At 37.4% G+C, this 14,297-nt stretch overlaps 1 protein-coding gene across 3 annotated transcripts in view; it reads left to right on the top strand.

Annotated features, from left to right (window-relative positions):
- The window catches only part of LOC109727221, a 17,491-nt gene continuing 3,429 nt past the window's right edge, over positions 236-14,297 (top strand). The window contains exons 1-15 of one of the 3 annotated variants that reach the window (XM_020257230.1): positions 236-759; positions 846-896; positions 996-1,229; positions 1,853-1,951; positions 2,054-2,109; positions 2,885-2,996; positions 5,594-5,773; positions 5,936-6,202; positions 6,750-6,968; positions 7,102-7,302; positions 7,390-7,512; positions 7,645-7,953; positions 8,033-8,131; positions 8,206-8,738; positions 8,834-8,866. In XM_020257230.1, the coding sequence (XP_020112819.1) occupies positions 631-759; positions 846-896; positions 996-1,229; positions 1,853-1,951; positions 2,054-2,109; positions 2,885-2,996; positions 5,594-5,773; positions 5,936-6,202; positions 6,750-6,968; positions 7,102-7,302; positions 7,390-7,512; positions 7,645-7,953; positions 8,033-8,131; positions 8,206-8,738; positions 8,834-8,866 (2,645 nt within the window). In that variant the 5' untranslated portion in view covers positions 236-630. Of the gene's footprint in view, positions 760-845; positions 897-989; positions 1,230-1,852; positions 1,952-2,053; positions 2,110-2,884; positions 2,997-5,593; positions 5,774-5,935; positions 6,203-6,749; positions 6,969-7,101; positions 7,303-7,389; positions 7,513-7,644; positions 7,954-8,032; positions 8,132-8,205; positions 8,739-8,833; positions 8,867-14,297 lie in introns of all 3 variants that reach the window. The other 2 variants (XM_020257229.1, XM_020257231.1) reach the window with 2 other exon arrangements.

Genomic DNA, 14,297 nt, shown 5'->3' with positions numbered 1-14,297 from the left:
AAGTAAAAAGTGAACTCTAAAATTTAGGATATTACAAAAAAAAAACTTTTATGTTAACAGATACAATTGAAAAGGTAAAAATATTCTTTGCAACCTCATAGATTATGATCTACTGCCTTAAAGAAAAATAAATAAATTTGGACTTCAATAACTCTACCTCGCGACTGAATTAATTAAAAAGTAAACACAAAATGCAACTATAGAAACAATCTATTTTAGCTTCCGTTTCCAAAATCTTTCAACGTGCTGTGGACTGCCGACCCGGTTCGCTCGGGCCATCCATCCGTTTCCTCGCCCGCCCGTCTTCCCTTCTCTAATTAGGGCAAGGTTTCGCTTCTTGACCCTCGACCTTCCTGAACTCCATTGCTCTCTCCACGTCGCCCTTCCAAATCCCTCTCGATCGTCCCCCCACCGCAGCACCCCCAACACAAAAGCGCTAGTCTCCTCCGTTCACTTCTCGTCGGGATCTCCAAAACCCTAGAATCCCACTCCCTCTCCTCGGCCCCCACCCTCACATGGTTGAAAAACCCTAGCTTCGATCTCGCTCTCGGGGTCCTTGGCTTGGTTTCCTGCGGGAGCGGACTCGATCTTAGGAGTTGGAGGCGTCGGAGAGAGAGCTCTCGATCCGCGATGGAGGCCTCCGCAAGCCGCGGTGGGTCGCTTCCTGTGCCCTCCTCCTCGCCCTCTTCTTCGTCACAGCAGCCGAGGAAGGAGTGGCGCGCTGTCTCCCAGCATTCGTTCCGGAGCAATGGGTCTGAGGTAGGAAAGAAATTTTCCCTTGCTTGCACTTTGTGCCTGATTGATTCTGTTAGGGTTTTGATTTTGTGTGAAACTTCGGATCTCAGGACTCTGAACATGTTAAATTGGGGCAGCCGGAAGAGAGAACTATTTATGAGGTACTGTGGGAAATGGTTTCGTTGTTGTTTCGGCAGTGTGACCTTTTAGAATACAGGTAAGTGCTTAAAGAGGTAATGGTGTATTCTGGCAAGGTGCAGGAAGGAATGGGGCCACTTGATGTGGATTTCTCCTCGATTATGATAGATGGGAGGGGGCTGAATGATGATATCTTGCAAAGGAAGCTGCAGAATATTGCAAGGCAGAGGGAGGAGTTGCAGCATATGGAGATTGAGCTGAGAGCACAGGCAATTGCGCGTGGTGAAATCTTGGAGGCACAGAGTGGCTTTGAAGCTCGGATGAAGGAGCAGGATGCCGCCGCTGCCAAATTAAAGGTCTCTTCCACTAATTGCTCTTTGTTATGCCCCCCCTTTTTTTTTTTTTTTCTTTTTCTTTTAGCTATTACCCAAAAACCTGATTATTGATGTTTGTTTCGTTGTCTCTAGCGCTAATTAGCTGTTTGTAAGATGGTTGGATCTCATTGTTAGTCTGATCTGTGGGGCAGTGCATGCACGTTTCCGGCATGCAATAATGTTGAACTTTTGTAAGTTTTTGCCATGTGCATCGAAGATGTAAAACATCTTTAATCTCCTTTTCAGATTTATGTTGCTTGATCATTCCACATTCATCATAAAAGTATGGGTGAGTGGTATGATAGAGTGGCATCTCATATGAGTATGAATCACTAACTAACTGTCTGGAGTTTAGCTCTTAGCTATAAACAAATTTCTCCTCAGTATGCTCATTTATTTGGGCTATCCATTGCATTTCCATTTTTAATCTTCATTCTAATGGCCATTAAAAGAAGTGGTTTATTTCTTATTATCTAAATTGTGTTTTGGGTATGGTTGCCGTGGTTGAATTTCAGAAGTTGCCTCATGATGTTCGATAGTTTTGACTCTTCATCCAAAGAAAAAAAGTTCTAATAGGTTATAGTTATCTTTTCTTTTCTACACAGGAGCAACTGCAAGAAAGAGAGAATTACATACTTGAGTTAGAGAGGAAGTTAGAAGAGAACAATAGAGAATTACGTGCTCTAAGGATTGACACTGAGGCGGTTAGTTTGCTTTTTCACTTTTTTTTTTCACTCTCTTCTTCGTTAACTAAGTTCAACATCCAATAAGTTTCATTGTTTGCATTTTATTGCTCGTTTTCATAGGCCTGGGCTAAAGAGGACCTTCTGAGGGAACAAAACAAAGAGCTGGCCACATTCAGGTATTTGCATTGTCTTTCTTAATACAGTTGATCATGGCCCTGTGATAATTTTTTTTCGCTATATATAACATGTTCAGTCTTCTGCTATCAACTCGAAACAACAGTACAATGCTTGGTTCTATGCTACGTGCAGCATTTGAGTAAACTTTCTTTCAATTTGTCCTCTATCATCTTTCTTGGTTTCTTATGCTTGCATTCTTTTGCACCTAAATGCTTAGCAAAACTTTATTATTACTTTTAGCTTGCGTGATGAATGAAGTACTTCAATTAGATATACAGTTGTAAAGATTTTTATCCTCTTTTGCAATGGTACAGTTCAACAACAGATCCGAAGTGATCCTGTTTGCGGAAGTCCTGCTACAATATTGTCTTCATGCTTATGTTACCTTTGTACAGTTGGTCCAATGTATTGTTCTCTTCCTTGACTTCTGTAGTCTCTATCTAGTGTCCCCTACGGCGATGTTCTCCTGAGGTTGTCCTAGATAGCTTGCAAATAACATGTTTTAAGGGGCTTCTTGTGAGAACGAGAAGCATGATGTGGAGCGTCTTTCGACTCTGCTGATGGAATAGGCTTTATGTGAGAATATAGCTGGCTTCATATCATCTCTTAAGTGGTTGCATTGGAAATTTAGTGAAAGGATATTATTACTATTTTGGTCCTATAAGATTTTATCCATCTACGAATTACTTTGTGAAACCTTGCTCTTTGAGTGTGAAATTGGTCAGCATCTGTCCCTTTGTATTTTAAGCTTTGCAAACTTATTATTTTCTACAGAAGGGAGCGTGATAACTCAGAGGCTGAAAGGGCACAGCTTCTTAAACAAATTCGTGATCTTCAAGAACATATACAAGAGAAAGATAATCAGTTTATTGCATTGGAAGAACAGGTACACATCTTACTTCTTTGTTTTACCTTTTTGTCTTCATGGAGTAATAAAGTGAATGTTAACATTAAAGAAGAATATTCTATTTAGGAAATAATAATGACTGTAAATCATGCAAGTTGTGTAAATGAATTGTGATATTTGAATGTTTGAGCAACTAACCTTAGGAGAGTCATGCTAAACCTACATATATTTTCTTAAAAATCTCTCCAAACTGAAGGAACTATAAGTATCATTGACGTTAAATGCATGGTAATTTCTTTATATATATTTTATATACAGATATATTTTATTTTTATGAATATACTCGATTTATTTTAATTTGAATTCTTTCATTCAGTTTTAACATAGATACTGCAAGATTATTTTTTAGTGTTTTTCTTAAGACTTTATCATATATGTTCAAGAACCCGCCTATTGATAAGATTATATTTTGATATCTATATTTTTTTGGTTTTTGTATTTCGCAATCATCTGCAATTATATTTAATTATATAAACCATTAAATAGATTCAAAAAGATTTTTAACATTTTATCAATATATTAAAATAATCATAATTATCTGTAATCTCAGAATTCTCTTTAATATCCATATTTATCTAAATATTATGTATGTTGAATTAGTCGATTTAAATATCAATCTAATTTTATTTTAAAAGTTCTTCATTTATCTCATGATTTAAAATTTACAGTTATCTAGTATATTAATAATATATTTATATTCATATTTATCCAAAATTATATTACAATAATTTGAATATGTTGGATTAAGAAAATTTCCCTAAAATATAAGTCTATGCCTTATGTGGATGCATATGTGCCTGCAATAGTGCATTCACTGCTTTTTAAGGCAGCGTGCGGAAGGTGGACCGTTGGCATAGAACTCGGTCAATGATATCATGTAGCTATTGGTGGAAATTGATTTCTGTCTCTTCTTCTTCTTCTTCTTCTTTGTGCTTTGCTTAAATTTAGTCATAGGGACTGCTAGCTAGATTGATCACTTACGGTGCAATACCTTGGAGAACGAATTGCAGATCAACCTTCTCTCCGATGTCGTTGATTTTTTTGTGAGGCAATATATTTGACTCACTCTGTTATCCTGTTAGTTCGAGGATTTATGTCAGGGAAATTCGCCTACACACTGACAGGATAATAGTTATCATCCAAACCTGATTTTAATATATTGTCTTGAATACTTATTTTAGGTACTATTGCATGACTGTTGGTATAGCAGTTTCAAATCTGTCAATGATTGGCGGACTAACGACCCATATGCTACTTTCTTCATAAAATTATCTCAATGATATTGTTTCTAGTAGTTCAAAACTCTGGAGTCTACCCAATTATTGTTAGTTGCTTCTTGAGGGTTTTAGCAATGTTGGTTTGGGCTTTCATGCTGCAATGCGTAGTCACCGGTGCTTTGAACCTTCTAGCAGTAAGATGCAATGTGGTGCACAATCACATCAACGCGTAAAGTGCGTACACAGCATTTTTGTGCCTTTATGTGTTATACAATTGCTGTATCTATACATGTACAAGTTAACCATGCTGTTATGTTTATCTAGTGAATAACTGGATTGAAAATCTTTTATTATACAGAATAAAGCTGTAATCAACTTAGAATCGTATAGCTGATGAACCTTTGATCCAGTTGGTATATATATATATATATATATATATATATATATTTATTTATATATATATATATATCAAGGTTTTAACTTTTAAGTGCCCGTCGGCACGGGCCGTATCTACCGTGCCGTACCGTGCCAACAAGATACCGGCACGATACAGACCTGATGCCGATGGCACAGGTCAAAACCCTCTATCCTTTAAATTAGTAAGTAATTTCCTCAATAAGGTTCAAAAGATGTGATAAAAAGACATAATAAATAGTTAGAATATTTTGTTGCTAAAGAAAATAAATATTTCATGNTTCTAATTACATCCAATCAAACTGACCCTAAAATAAAACAGAGCAGAAGGAAGTTATGATTTTATTTATATTTTTTTTATGAGATGATTTTTTTAAAACTTCGACTGAGAGTACTTGTTGGCAATAACTGATTCCTACAATCTTATAACCAAACAATATATAATTTTTTTTTTTTAATAAAGATGTTGTGCAAACAATATAAGTTTTTTCTTAGGTGTTAATGCAGATTGCATAGCAAGGTTTTAAGTGTCCGTCGGCATAGATCCTATCCACCGTGTCATACCGTGCCAACAAAATATTGACACGATACAGACCCCGTGCCGATGGCATACTTTAAAACTCTTTATTCTTTAAATTAGTAAGTAATTTTTTCATAAAAGTTCAAAAGATGTGATAAAAAAAATATAATAAATAGTTAGAATATTTTGTTGCTAAAGAAAATAAATATTAATGCTATTATGTGTCGGCACACAAGAATTTTTTTGACCGGCACGGCTCGGCACGGCTCGCCACGCACCGTGTCGTACCGTGCCGACAAGTTTCCGGCACGACCCTGTGCCACAGCACTTAAATCCTTGATATATATATATATATAAAATTAAACATTACATATTACATAGAGAAAGATATATTATACTATTTAACAAATTTTTGGGTTGTCCAGCATAAGGTTGCACAAGACACTATCATTTACAAGGATGAGCAATTAAGGGAGGTACAAGCTTGGATTACTCGTGTTCAAGAAATGGATGCTTTGCAATCAACCACTAACCAGTCATTACAAGCTGAGCTGCGAGAACGCACTGAACAGTTTAACCATTATTGGATTGGGTTTCAACAACAGGTTAGATAGCATGCACATGCAGTTTTCTTCATTCTATGAGAAAGTAAATAATGTGTGTGCTGCTTATACCTATATATATTTTTATGATTTTTTGTGAGTATTTTAGATGATTGTGTCTTGTTTGATCTTTGATATTATTTTATTTTGGCCTTCTGATTCTAGTATGTTGAAATGGAGCGACATCATCTGCAAGTTATTCAGCAGCTTCAACTAGAGTTAGCTGAGGCAAGAGAACAAAATGTAACACATAAAGATGGTTCAGGAGCTGCTAGTGAGAGTTCAGCTGATTCTTCTTCATATGTCCAGAGCAAGGGAAGCCAAATTAATGCGAATGATGGTGGTTCTTCAAATGGTAACTTGGGTTTTGTTACAAGTGAAAGGTCAGATGACGGTTCGTCCTTAAATTCAGCTTCTAACCCACCTAGAAAGGTACCATAAGTTTGAACAACTCTAAGATTTACTGTCATGTTTACTACCATATTTTCTTAATTTTATCTGCATGAAGACAAAGATATACAATTGACATCCCAGGGAACAATGAAAGGTTGAGATGCAGAAGCTAGTCATTTTTCGTTCTTATGCAGATAATCTACATCTTTTTTCCGTTAACTTACAACAGAAGATGCATTCAATTGTTGCATGCTTCTGTATAGTAGCCTGGGCTTAATGCTCTAACTGAACTGTCAGGTGTCAGTAGACACAATTGTTCCATAAATTTGCTTATTCTCGTCATAGTTTAATCCCTTATATCTAACTATGATGTAGATCATGACAAGGTTCTGATTGAAAGAGCCATATTGATATTTCTTCATCAATTATTCGTGCAGTTGTTTGCTATTTGCATATTATATAGTAATACTTTCATATATATTGATTCTCATTACTGATTCCGTTCTCCAATCTTTGTTATGTTATATACTTTAAAGATTGTGGAGTGACTACCCTTTTTTGAAAGTACTTTTGTTCTTTTTATTAGACTGAGCATTCCTCGGGTGTGCCGGTTGTTCCATCTTCATTGCTTGGAGTCGGCGCCTTTTTCCCTCCTGGACAGATGGCTGCAATGCATCCTTATGTGATGCAGCCACAAGGTGTGCCACAATCTGTAACATCGACCAACTCACCTGTTCCTCCATCTCAGCTTGGTCATTTGCAGCCAGCATCTGCAACTCCTCATCATCATTGGCCAGATCAACAGGTTGGACTATCTTTGAAATTTTGCTTGAAATCTGCATTATAAACAACTTAATTGGCATGAATTACTTTTATAATAAACCTAATTTACCTTTTCATTTTTTGCTTATGCTTCTCAACACACTATTATATTTTAGGTGGCATTTGATGTCTCACAGGTACCTAACCAGACACATTATCAGTCATCCCAGTCAGATCAGAATCTTTTAAGATCAGATGCTCATTCTAGCTATCAGCACTCTGTTGAAGGACATGTAGTCCAACCAGACCACCTTAGCGTCCACATTAGCCAAGAGCATAGGGCTCGCCATGCAATCAGTGGATCAAGTGAAGTGCAGGTCTATATAACTTCCGCAGATCTACAAATAGTTTATTCTTGTTCTGTTCCTAGATATTTAATCTTAATGCTGACTTTTTGATGGCAGGCTCTGGAATTGAATGGGAAGCAGCATGCAGTTTCCCTAGAACCACAAGAGACCTTAGATGTAAATTCTGAGGGTAATTCTACCCAAAAGTTTGACGTACGTGAACAGAAGAGCGAGTCAAAGGTTTGTTTTGTTCTGACCGATTCTTCAATCAATCTCATTGCATGTTTGTATTATCACCACTCATTTCTCAAAAGGCAACTTAAGAAGCAGTTGTCAACTTTTGCTGACAAATTATTCTTTGAATATTATTAGGTACAAGATGAAAATGTTTTTGCTGCAAATAAGCAATCACAAGAGCCTGCGTTACTACAACAGTGTTCAGCTCCTGGTGTGGTTGCTTCAGCTCCTCAGGTTCATGGTACCACTTCAAATGGAGCAGCAGAATGCCATAAAAATGTAGTTAATTATGCTGAAATACCTAGTTCTGTTACTTGGTCCTCTAGTTCATTGCCTACTGGGAAGGCAGTGGAACCTGCTCTACTGGATGAACGATCACTTCTGGCATGCATTGTTCGTGCTATTCCTGCTGGATCGGATGGTCGCATCAGGATCAGCACAACTGTGAGTATATTTTCTGCTGGAGCTCGTGATTATTTCTTTATAATTAGGCTGATTGGTTTGTATTTATTTCATATTCCAGCTACCAAATAGGCTTGGGAAAATGCTTGCTCCTCTTCACTGGCATGATTACAAGAAACACTATGGAAAGCTGGATGATTTTGTGGCGCATCATCCTGAGGTATGTTTTTAACCCATGCATGTCTTATTACGATATAATCTTTGCTAAGTTTCTTATGGGAGTTGCAATGCCAGTTATTTGTCATTGAGGGGGATTTTATTCATCTTCGCGAAGGAGCACAACAGATCATATCTGCTACTACTGCTGTTGCTAAGGTTGCTGCTGCTGCAGCATCAGCTTCCCAATACTCCTCATTATTGCCTTCGGTTGCTGTGACTCCTGTTGCTCAAAACAATCGCCAGAAAAGGGTGCCACAAATCGAGCCTAGATCTGTGAATACTATGTCTTTTGCAAATGGTGCTGTTATAAGTAATCCTGGAGATTCATTTGACATGCATTCACAGACTCCAAAAATGCATGATCAACAACAGAATGGTGTCAATTTGAATTCAAAAATTGTCCAGGGGCTTTCTGATATGGCAATTTCGAACAAACTAAAAGGTCTTCAGGACCCCAATGGATTTTTGCCTGAAATTAGACCTGGTCAGTCATCTGTACATGTTGGTACTGGAAATGGTGGAAATCTTGAAAGAACAATCTTGCCTTCGTCACAGAACAAAGGACCAAGTAATGGGAGACATGGGTCTGGAGGCAAACAACAAGGAAGGTAAATATTAGTATTTCCATGACTTAAGATTCAACACCTCACTCTTTCTAAAGCTACAGGAAGATAAATTAATTGCAATTACTATTTTTTTTCAGGTCATCTGGAGCTGGCTTGATTTCCAGAAGATAGTAAGAATCAAACTGCCTTATTTTAATCTCAAGATGATTTTATATAATTGGTACTTGTTTATATTTATAGTTATTTATTTTAAATGTTTCTCTTATTGGTATGTGAATAATTCGAAGAATCTCAGTTCAAAACATGTATATAACCATCTATGTTTGAAACCAGATCTATTCCTTATCTATTTACTTCTCCTTAATTTTTCATCTGTTGTCTAGATGAGCTAAAGTGTTTATGTACATTTATAGGTAACTAAATTTACAGATAAAACTTGACGTGGGGTTGCTGGATTAATTTTGTATTATAAGACTAGTGGTGGTTGTTACATATTTAAAATGTGATTTAACAAAGAAGGAATTTACTGAGCAGTCTGAATCAGGATCTTGTTAAAAGTGATCATGTCTTCATGGATGTGGCTTTATCAGCCCTCTTGTTACTTGCAGCTATTTCAAATAGAGTAGTGCATTGGCTATATAGTGTTCTAGGTTTAACAACAGTCATATGGTTTAAGACCCGTAGGTTTTGCATTATATTGCATTTGAGATACATTTAAAATTGTGACACTAACCTAAACTAAACCAAAATATTACCTTCGCATAGACAGACGTGCAAAATTCAAATGTAAAGAAGAAATTTTATCTTGTAGATTATATTGTGAATACGAACTTAATGCATAGTTTCACTCATGGCTTTTCTTTTCAATCAATTTCTGATCTTTTGAGTTTTGAAACTGGAACTTCAATCTTGTGTGATCGCTAGTTCATATATCCTCATGCAGTCACACCCACATGCAGACAAGTTTGTCCTTATGGACACATTTCATCCACTTTGGCACCACATTGTATTTGATTAGTGCCTTGCATTGTACAAATGATATTTACCCAAGTTTCTAAGTCCCCGTCGGCACGGGCTGTATCCACCGTGCCGTACCTTGACAGCAAGATACCGGCACGATACAGATTCCGTGCCGATGGCACAACTCAAAACCTTCTATTTTTTAAATTAGTAAGTAATTTTCTCAATAAAGTTCAAAAGATGTGATAAAACGACATAATAAATAGTTAAAATATTTTGTTACTAAAGAAAATAAATTTTTCATGCTATTATTATGTGTTGGCATGCAAGAATTTTTTTGATCGGCATGCATCGGCTCGGCTCGGCTCGGCACGCACCGAAGGTTCAAAGTGCCGCCCCGTGCCGTACGGCACGGGGCGTGCCGTACCGCCCCCCCAAGAGGGCACGGTACAGAGGGGTCTCGGACCCCCCCGGGTGCCGCGGCACATGGCCCGTGCCGCTCGAGACAAAGCGGCATGTGCCGCGGCATTGTGCCGCGTGTCGCTGCTTCCTCTTTTTTTTTTGGCTTTTTCTTTTTTGTTTTGTTCTCTAGGGTATCGAGCCCCCCTTCCGGGCCACTTATATTGTCTTTGTTTTTAACTTTATTGTCTTTTTTTCAACTTTTTTTTGCTTTGTGGCGGATACCTTTTTTTTTAACTTCTATATTGATAGCAAATTTTTAATTGACATACTTGATCCATACCGCCCCCCACGCCCTCCGCTTCCACCACAGACATTCATTTTTTCTTCGCAAAATATTTTGTCAAAAATTGTTGCACTGTGAAGCTTTCGGTGAATCAAGGGAACAAAAATCGATCTTCTAAACAAATTTTGAACAGAAATTTTTAAAAAGAATAAAAGAATAAAATATGGATGTAATATTTGGAATATATGACTTTCTCACAATACCAGCAATACTTATATCAATATTATCAAATAAATCTTGTATTTGTAGATGACAATACGCCATATGATCAAGCGTGACGATATATGTCGAATTAAGTAGTCATTTCTATATAAAGATGTAAATTTAAATAATTATTGTACTTGTGAATTTTATTATTGTATTTTAATTTCTATTCTACATCAGGTATAGTTGTATTTTATTTATAAAAAGCTTACATACATATTATTGATGAGTGTAGTAAGGTATATATAATAAATATTCATAATTATTTATTTAAATCTTTCAAAATAATATTATAAGAGTTTATTAGAACCAAAAAATCTGAAATAAGTCCGTGCCAAAGCGTGCCAGTAGGAGGTCACGCGTATCTCACGTGTCGGCACGCAAGCGTGCCTGTGCCGTACCGTGCCAGGGACATAACGGCATGCCCCCGTGCCACGGTACTTTAAACATTGCGCACCGTGTCGTACCGTGCCGGCAAGTTTCCGGCATGACCCCGTACCACGGCACTTAAATCCTTGTATTTGTCTAAAGAACACTCTAATTGAAGATCACTTATTATGCTAGAAGTGTCCTTCATGACATTGTCCATAGGAGCTGTTGCAGTTCATGCTAGAAGTTGGTAAGAAGTTATTCCTGCTACTGGAAAGTTAATGTCACCTGAATCAATGTTTAGTATCAATCGAGTACCAGCCTGTCAAATTGACGAATGTGCTTCTGTTTGAAACATTTTTCAGCATATGCACATTGTCTGAAACTCTGAATGTTTCTGTGGAAATATACAACTTTTCTTTTGTGTCGAGGTAATGAAGTGAAAATCCTTGAGCTGTGAAAACTTTTGGAATCAGACACCTAAATTCTTCATTTTTGAAACACGTCGCTTTCATGTAATAGTGCAATTGTCATTTCAGACTGAACAATGCTAGTTTTAACATTTCTTGTTCTGTGACATCTGTAGTAGAAATAATGGTAATATCACTTTAAACACTAACAACAGAATATGGAGCTTTATTACGGATTGAAGCAACGTAGTTCTTCAAATCTGAGGCTTCATTCCTGCAGAAACTGTAGAACCTACAAAATGGAGTTCAATCCTTAGTTGTAGAGACCGCTAGGAGATTATTGTTAGTTGTTGTACAAAGGTTTGATTGTACTATTACATGAAGTTACAGGAATTTGTAACATCTTGAAAGTTCAAAGGGTAACAATAGGTATATATTTTTTTTCTTTTCTTTTTTTTTGTTTGTATGATGTTAGATTTTATATATATATATATATATATATATATATAGANAGCTCCGATACTATAGTCTCATTTTTTATTTTAGGGTGTTCAAAACAACGATCCACACTGTTAAATATAATTTAGGGTATATGAAATTTTTAGGAGTAAAATTTTAATTTTTTTCGACATTGTTTACTCAGAAAGTAAATTGTGCCTAAATAAACAGTGAAAATTGAGCTATCTTTAGTGAGAATAGGACTTTTGAATTCAAGATCAAAGGCACTAATCTTGATCTAGATAATTTAAAATATTTTCTATCAAAATTTGAATAAATTTAGATTCTTCTACACCGTTAAACTACAAACTTTTCATAGTAGCAATTGAAAATTGACAATTTTGAAGTGGTTTGGTCATAAAGTACGCTATGTCGAAAAAATATATAATTTATTCTTAAGAACTTCATATATATATACATATAGAGTTGAGCTAGAATACTATCGATAACAAACAGACTCCGTTGCCATCCATTTGTTTTCGATGATGAAGCCTCCAAATCGACGATCGGTACCGTTGAACATGATCTATACCACTTGAAGTGTTTAGGAATCAAATTTCATACATTTTCGACATTGTTCTCTTATCCATCGAGTGGACACAAAAATGAATGGCTGAAAATGAATATTCTTTAAAAAATGATGATAGGAGTCTTGTAATATAGAGTTTTGCTAGAATACTATCGGTAGTAAACGGCTCGGTTTACTACCGATTTGTTTTCGATGATAGAGCTTCCAAATTGATGATTGGCACCGTTAAACATGATCTAAACTATTTAAACTATCTGGAAATTAAATTTCACACATTTTCGATATTGTTCTCTTGTCCATCAAGTGAACAGAAAAATGAATGGCTGAAAATGAATATCCTTCAAAAAGTGATGATACAATTTTTATATTTGAGATCTAGAGTCTAGATCTTATTTTAAATAGTTTAAAGAATTTTTTAACAAAAATTTAGTTGATTTGAACTCTTCTATACCGTTAAACGAGAAAACGCACCATATCGGCCATTAAAATTATAGATTTTGTGACTCTTTGATCGTTCAGTTAGTGATGCCAAAAAATCATGAAATTTGATTTCTAGATAATTTAAATGGTCTAGGTCATGTTCAGCGGTGTCGATCGTCGATTTGGAAGCTCTATCATAAAAAACAAATCGGTAGTAAACCGAGTAGTTTACTACCGATAGTAGCCCAGTCAAACTCTCTCTACATATATATCTCTCTCTCTCTCTCTCTCTCTCTCTCTCTCTCTCTCTCTCTCTCTCTCTCTCTCTCTCTCTCTCTCTCTCTCTCTCTCTCTCTCTCTCTCTCTCTCTCTCTCTCTCTCTCTCTCTCTCTCTCTCTCTCTCTCTCTCTCTCTCTCTCTCTCTCTCTCTCTCTCTCTCTCTCTCTCTCTCTCTCTCTCTCTCTCTCTCTCTCTCTCTCTCTCTCTCTCTCTCTCTCTCTCTCTCTCTCTCTCTCTCTCTCTCTCTCTCTCTCTCTCTCTCTCTCTCTCTCTCTCTCTCTCTCTCTCTCTCTCTCTCTCTCTCTCTCTCTCTCTCTCTCTCTCTCTCTCTCTCTCTCTCTCTCTCTCTCTCTCTCTCTCTCTCTCTCTCTCTCTCTCTCTCTCTCTCTCTCTCTCTCTCTCTCTCTCTCTCTCTCTCTCTCTCTCTCTCTCTCTCTCTCTCTCTCTCTCTCTCTCTCTCTCTCTCTCTCTCTCTCTCTCTCTCTCTCTCTCTCTCTCTCTCTCTCTCTCTCTCTCTCTCTCTCTCTCTCTCTCTCTCTCTCTCTCTCTCTCTCTCTCTCTCTCTCTCTCTCTCTCTCTCTCTCTCTCTCTCTCTCTCTCTCTCTCTCTCTCTCTCTCTCTCTCTCTCTCTCTCTCTCTCTCTCTCTCTCTCTCTCTCTCTCTCTCTCTCTCTCTCTCTCTCTCTCTCTCTCTCTCTCTCTCTCTCTCTCTCTCTCTCTCTCTCTCTCTCTCTCTCTCTCTCTCTCTCTCTCTCTCTCTCTCTCTCTCTCTCTCTCTCTCTCTCTCTCTCTCTCTCTCTCTCTCTCTCTCTCTCTCTCTCTCTCTCTCTCTCTCTCTCTCTCTCTCTCTCTCTCTCTCTCTCTCTCTCTCTCTCTCTCTCTCTCTCTCTCTCTCTCTCTCTCTCTCTCTCTCTCTCTCTCTCTCTCTCTCTCTCTCTCTCTCTCTCTCTCTCTCTCTCTCTCTCTCTCTCTCTCTCTCTCTCTCTCTCTCTCTCTCTCTCTCTCTCTCTCTCTCTCTCTCTCTCTCTCTCTCTCTCTCTCTCTCTCTCTCTCTCTCTCTCTCTCTCTCTCTCTCTCTCTCTCTCTCTCTCTCTCTCTCTCTCTCTCTCTCTCTCTCTCTCTCTCTCTCTCTCTCTCTCTCTCTCTCTCTCTCTCTCTCTCTCTCTCTCTCTCTCTCTCTCTCTCTCT

This window comes from Ananas comosus, linkage group 22 (assembly GCF_001540865.1).
Source record: "Ananas comosus cultivar F153 linkage group 22, ASM154086v1, whole genome shotgun sequence".
NCBI classification, from domain to species: domain Eukaryota; kingdom Viridiplantae; phylum Streptophyta; class Magnoliopsida; order Poales; family Bromeliaceae; genus Ananas; species Ananas comosus.
The sequence above is the reverse complement of the archived record's forward strand: the minus strand, read 5'-3'. Positions and strand labels throughout refer to the sequence as shown.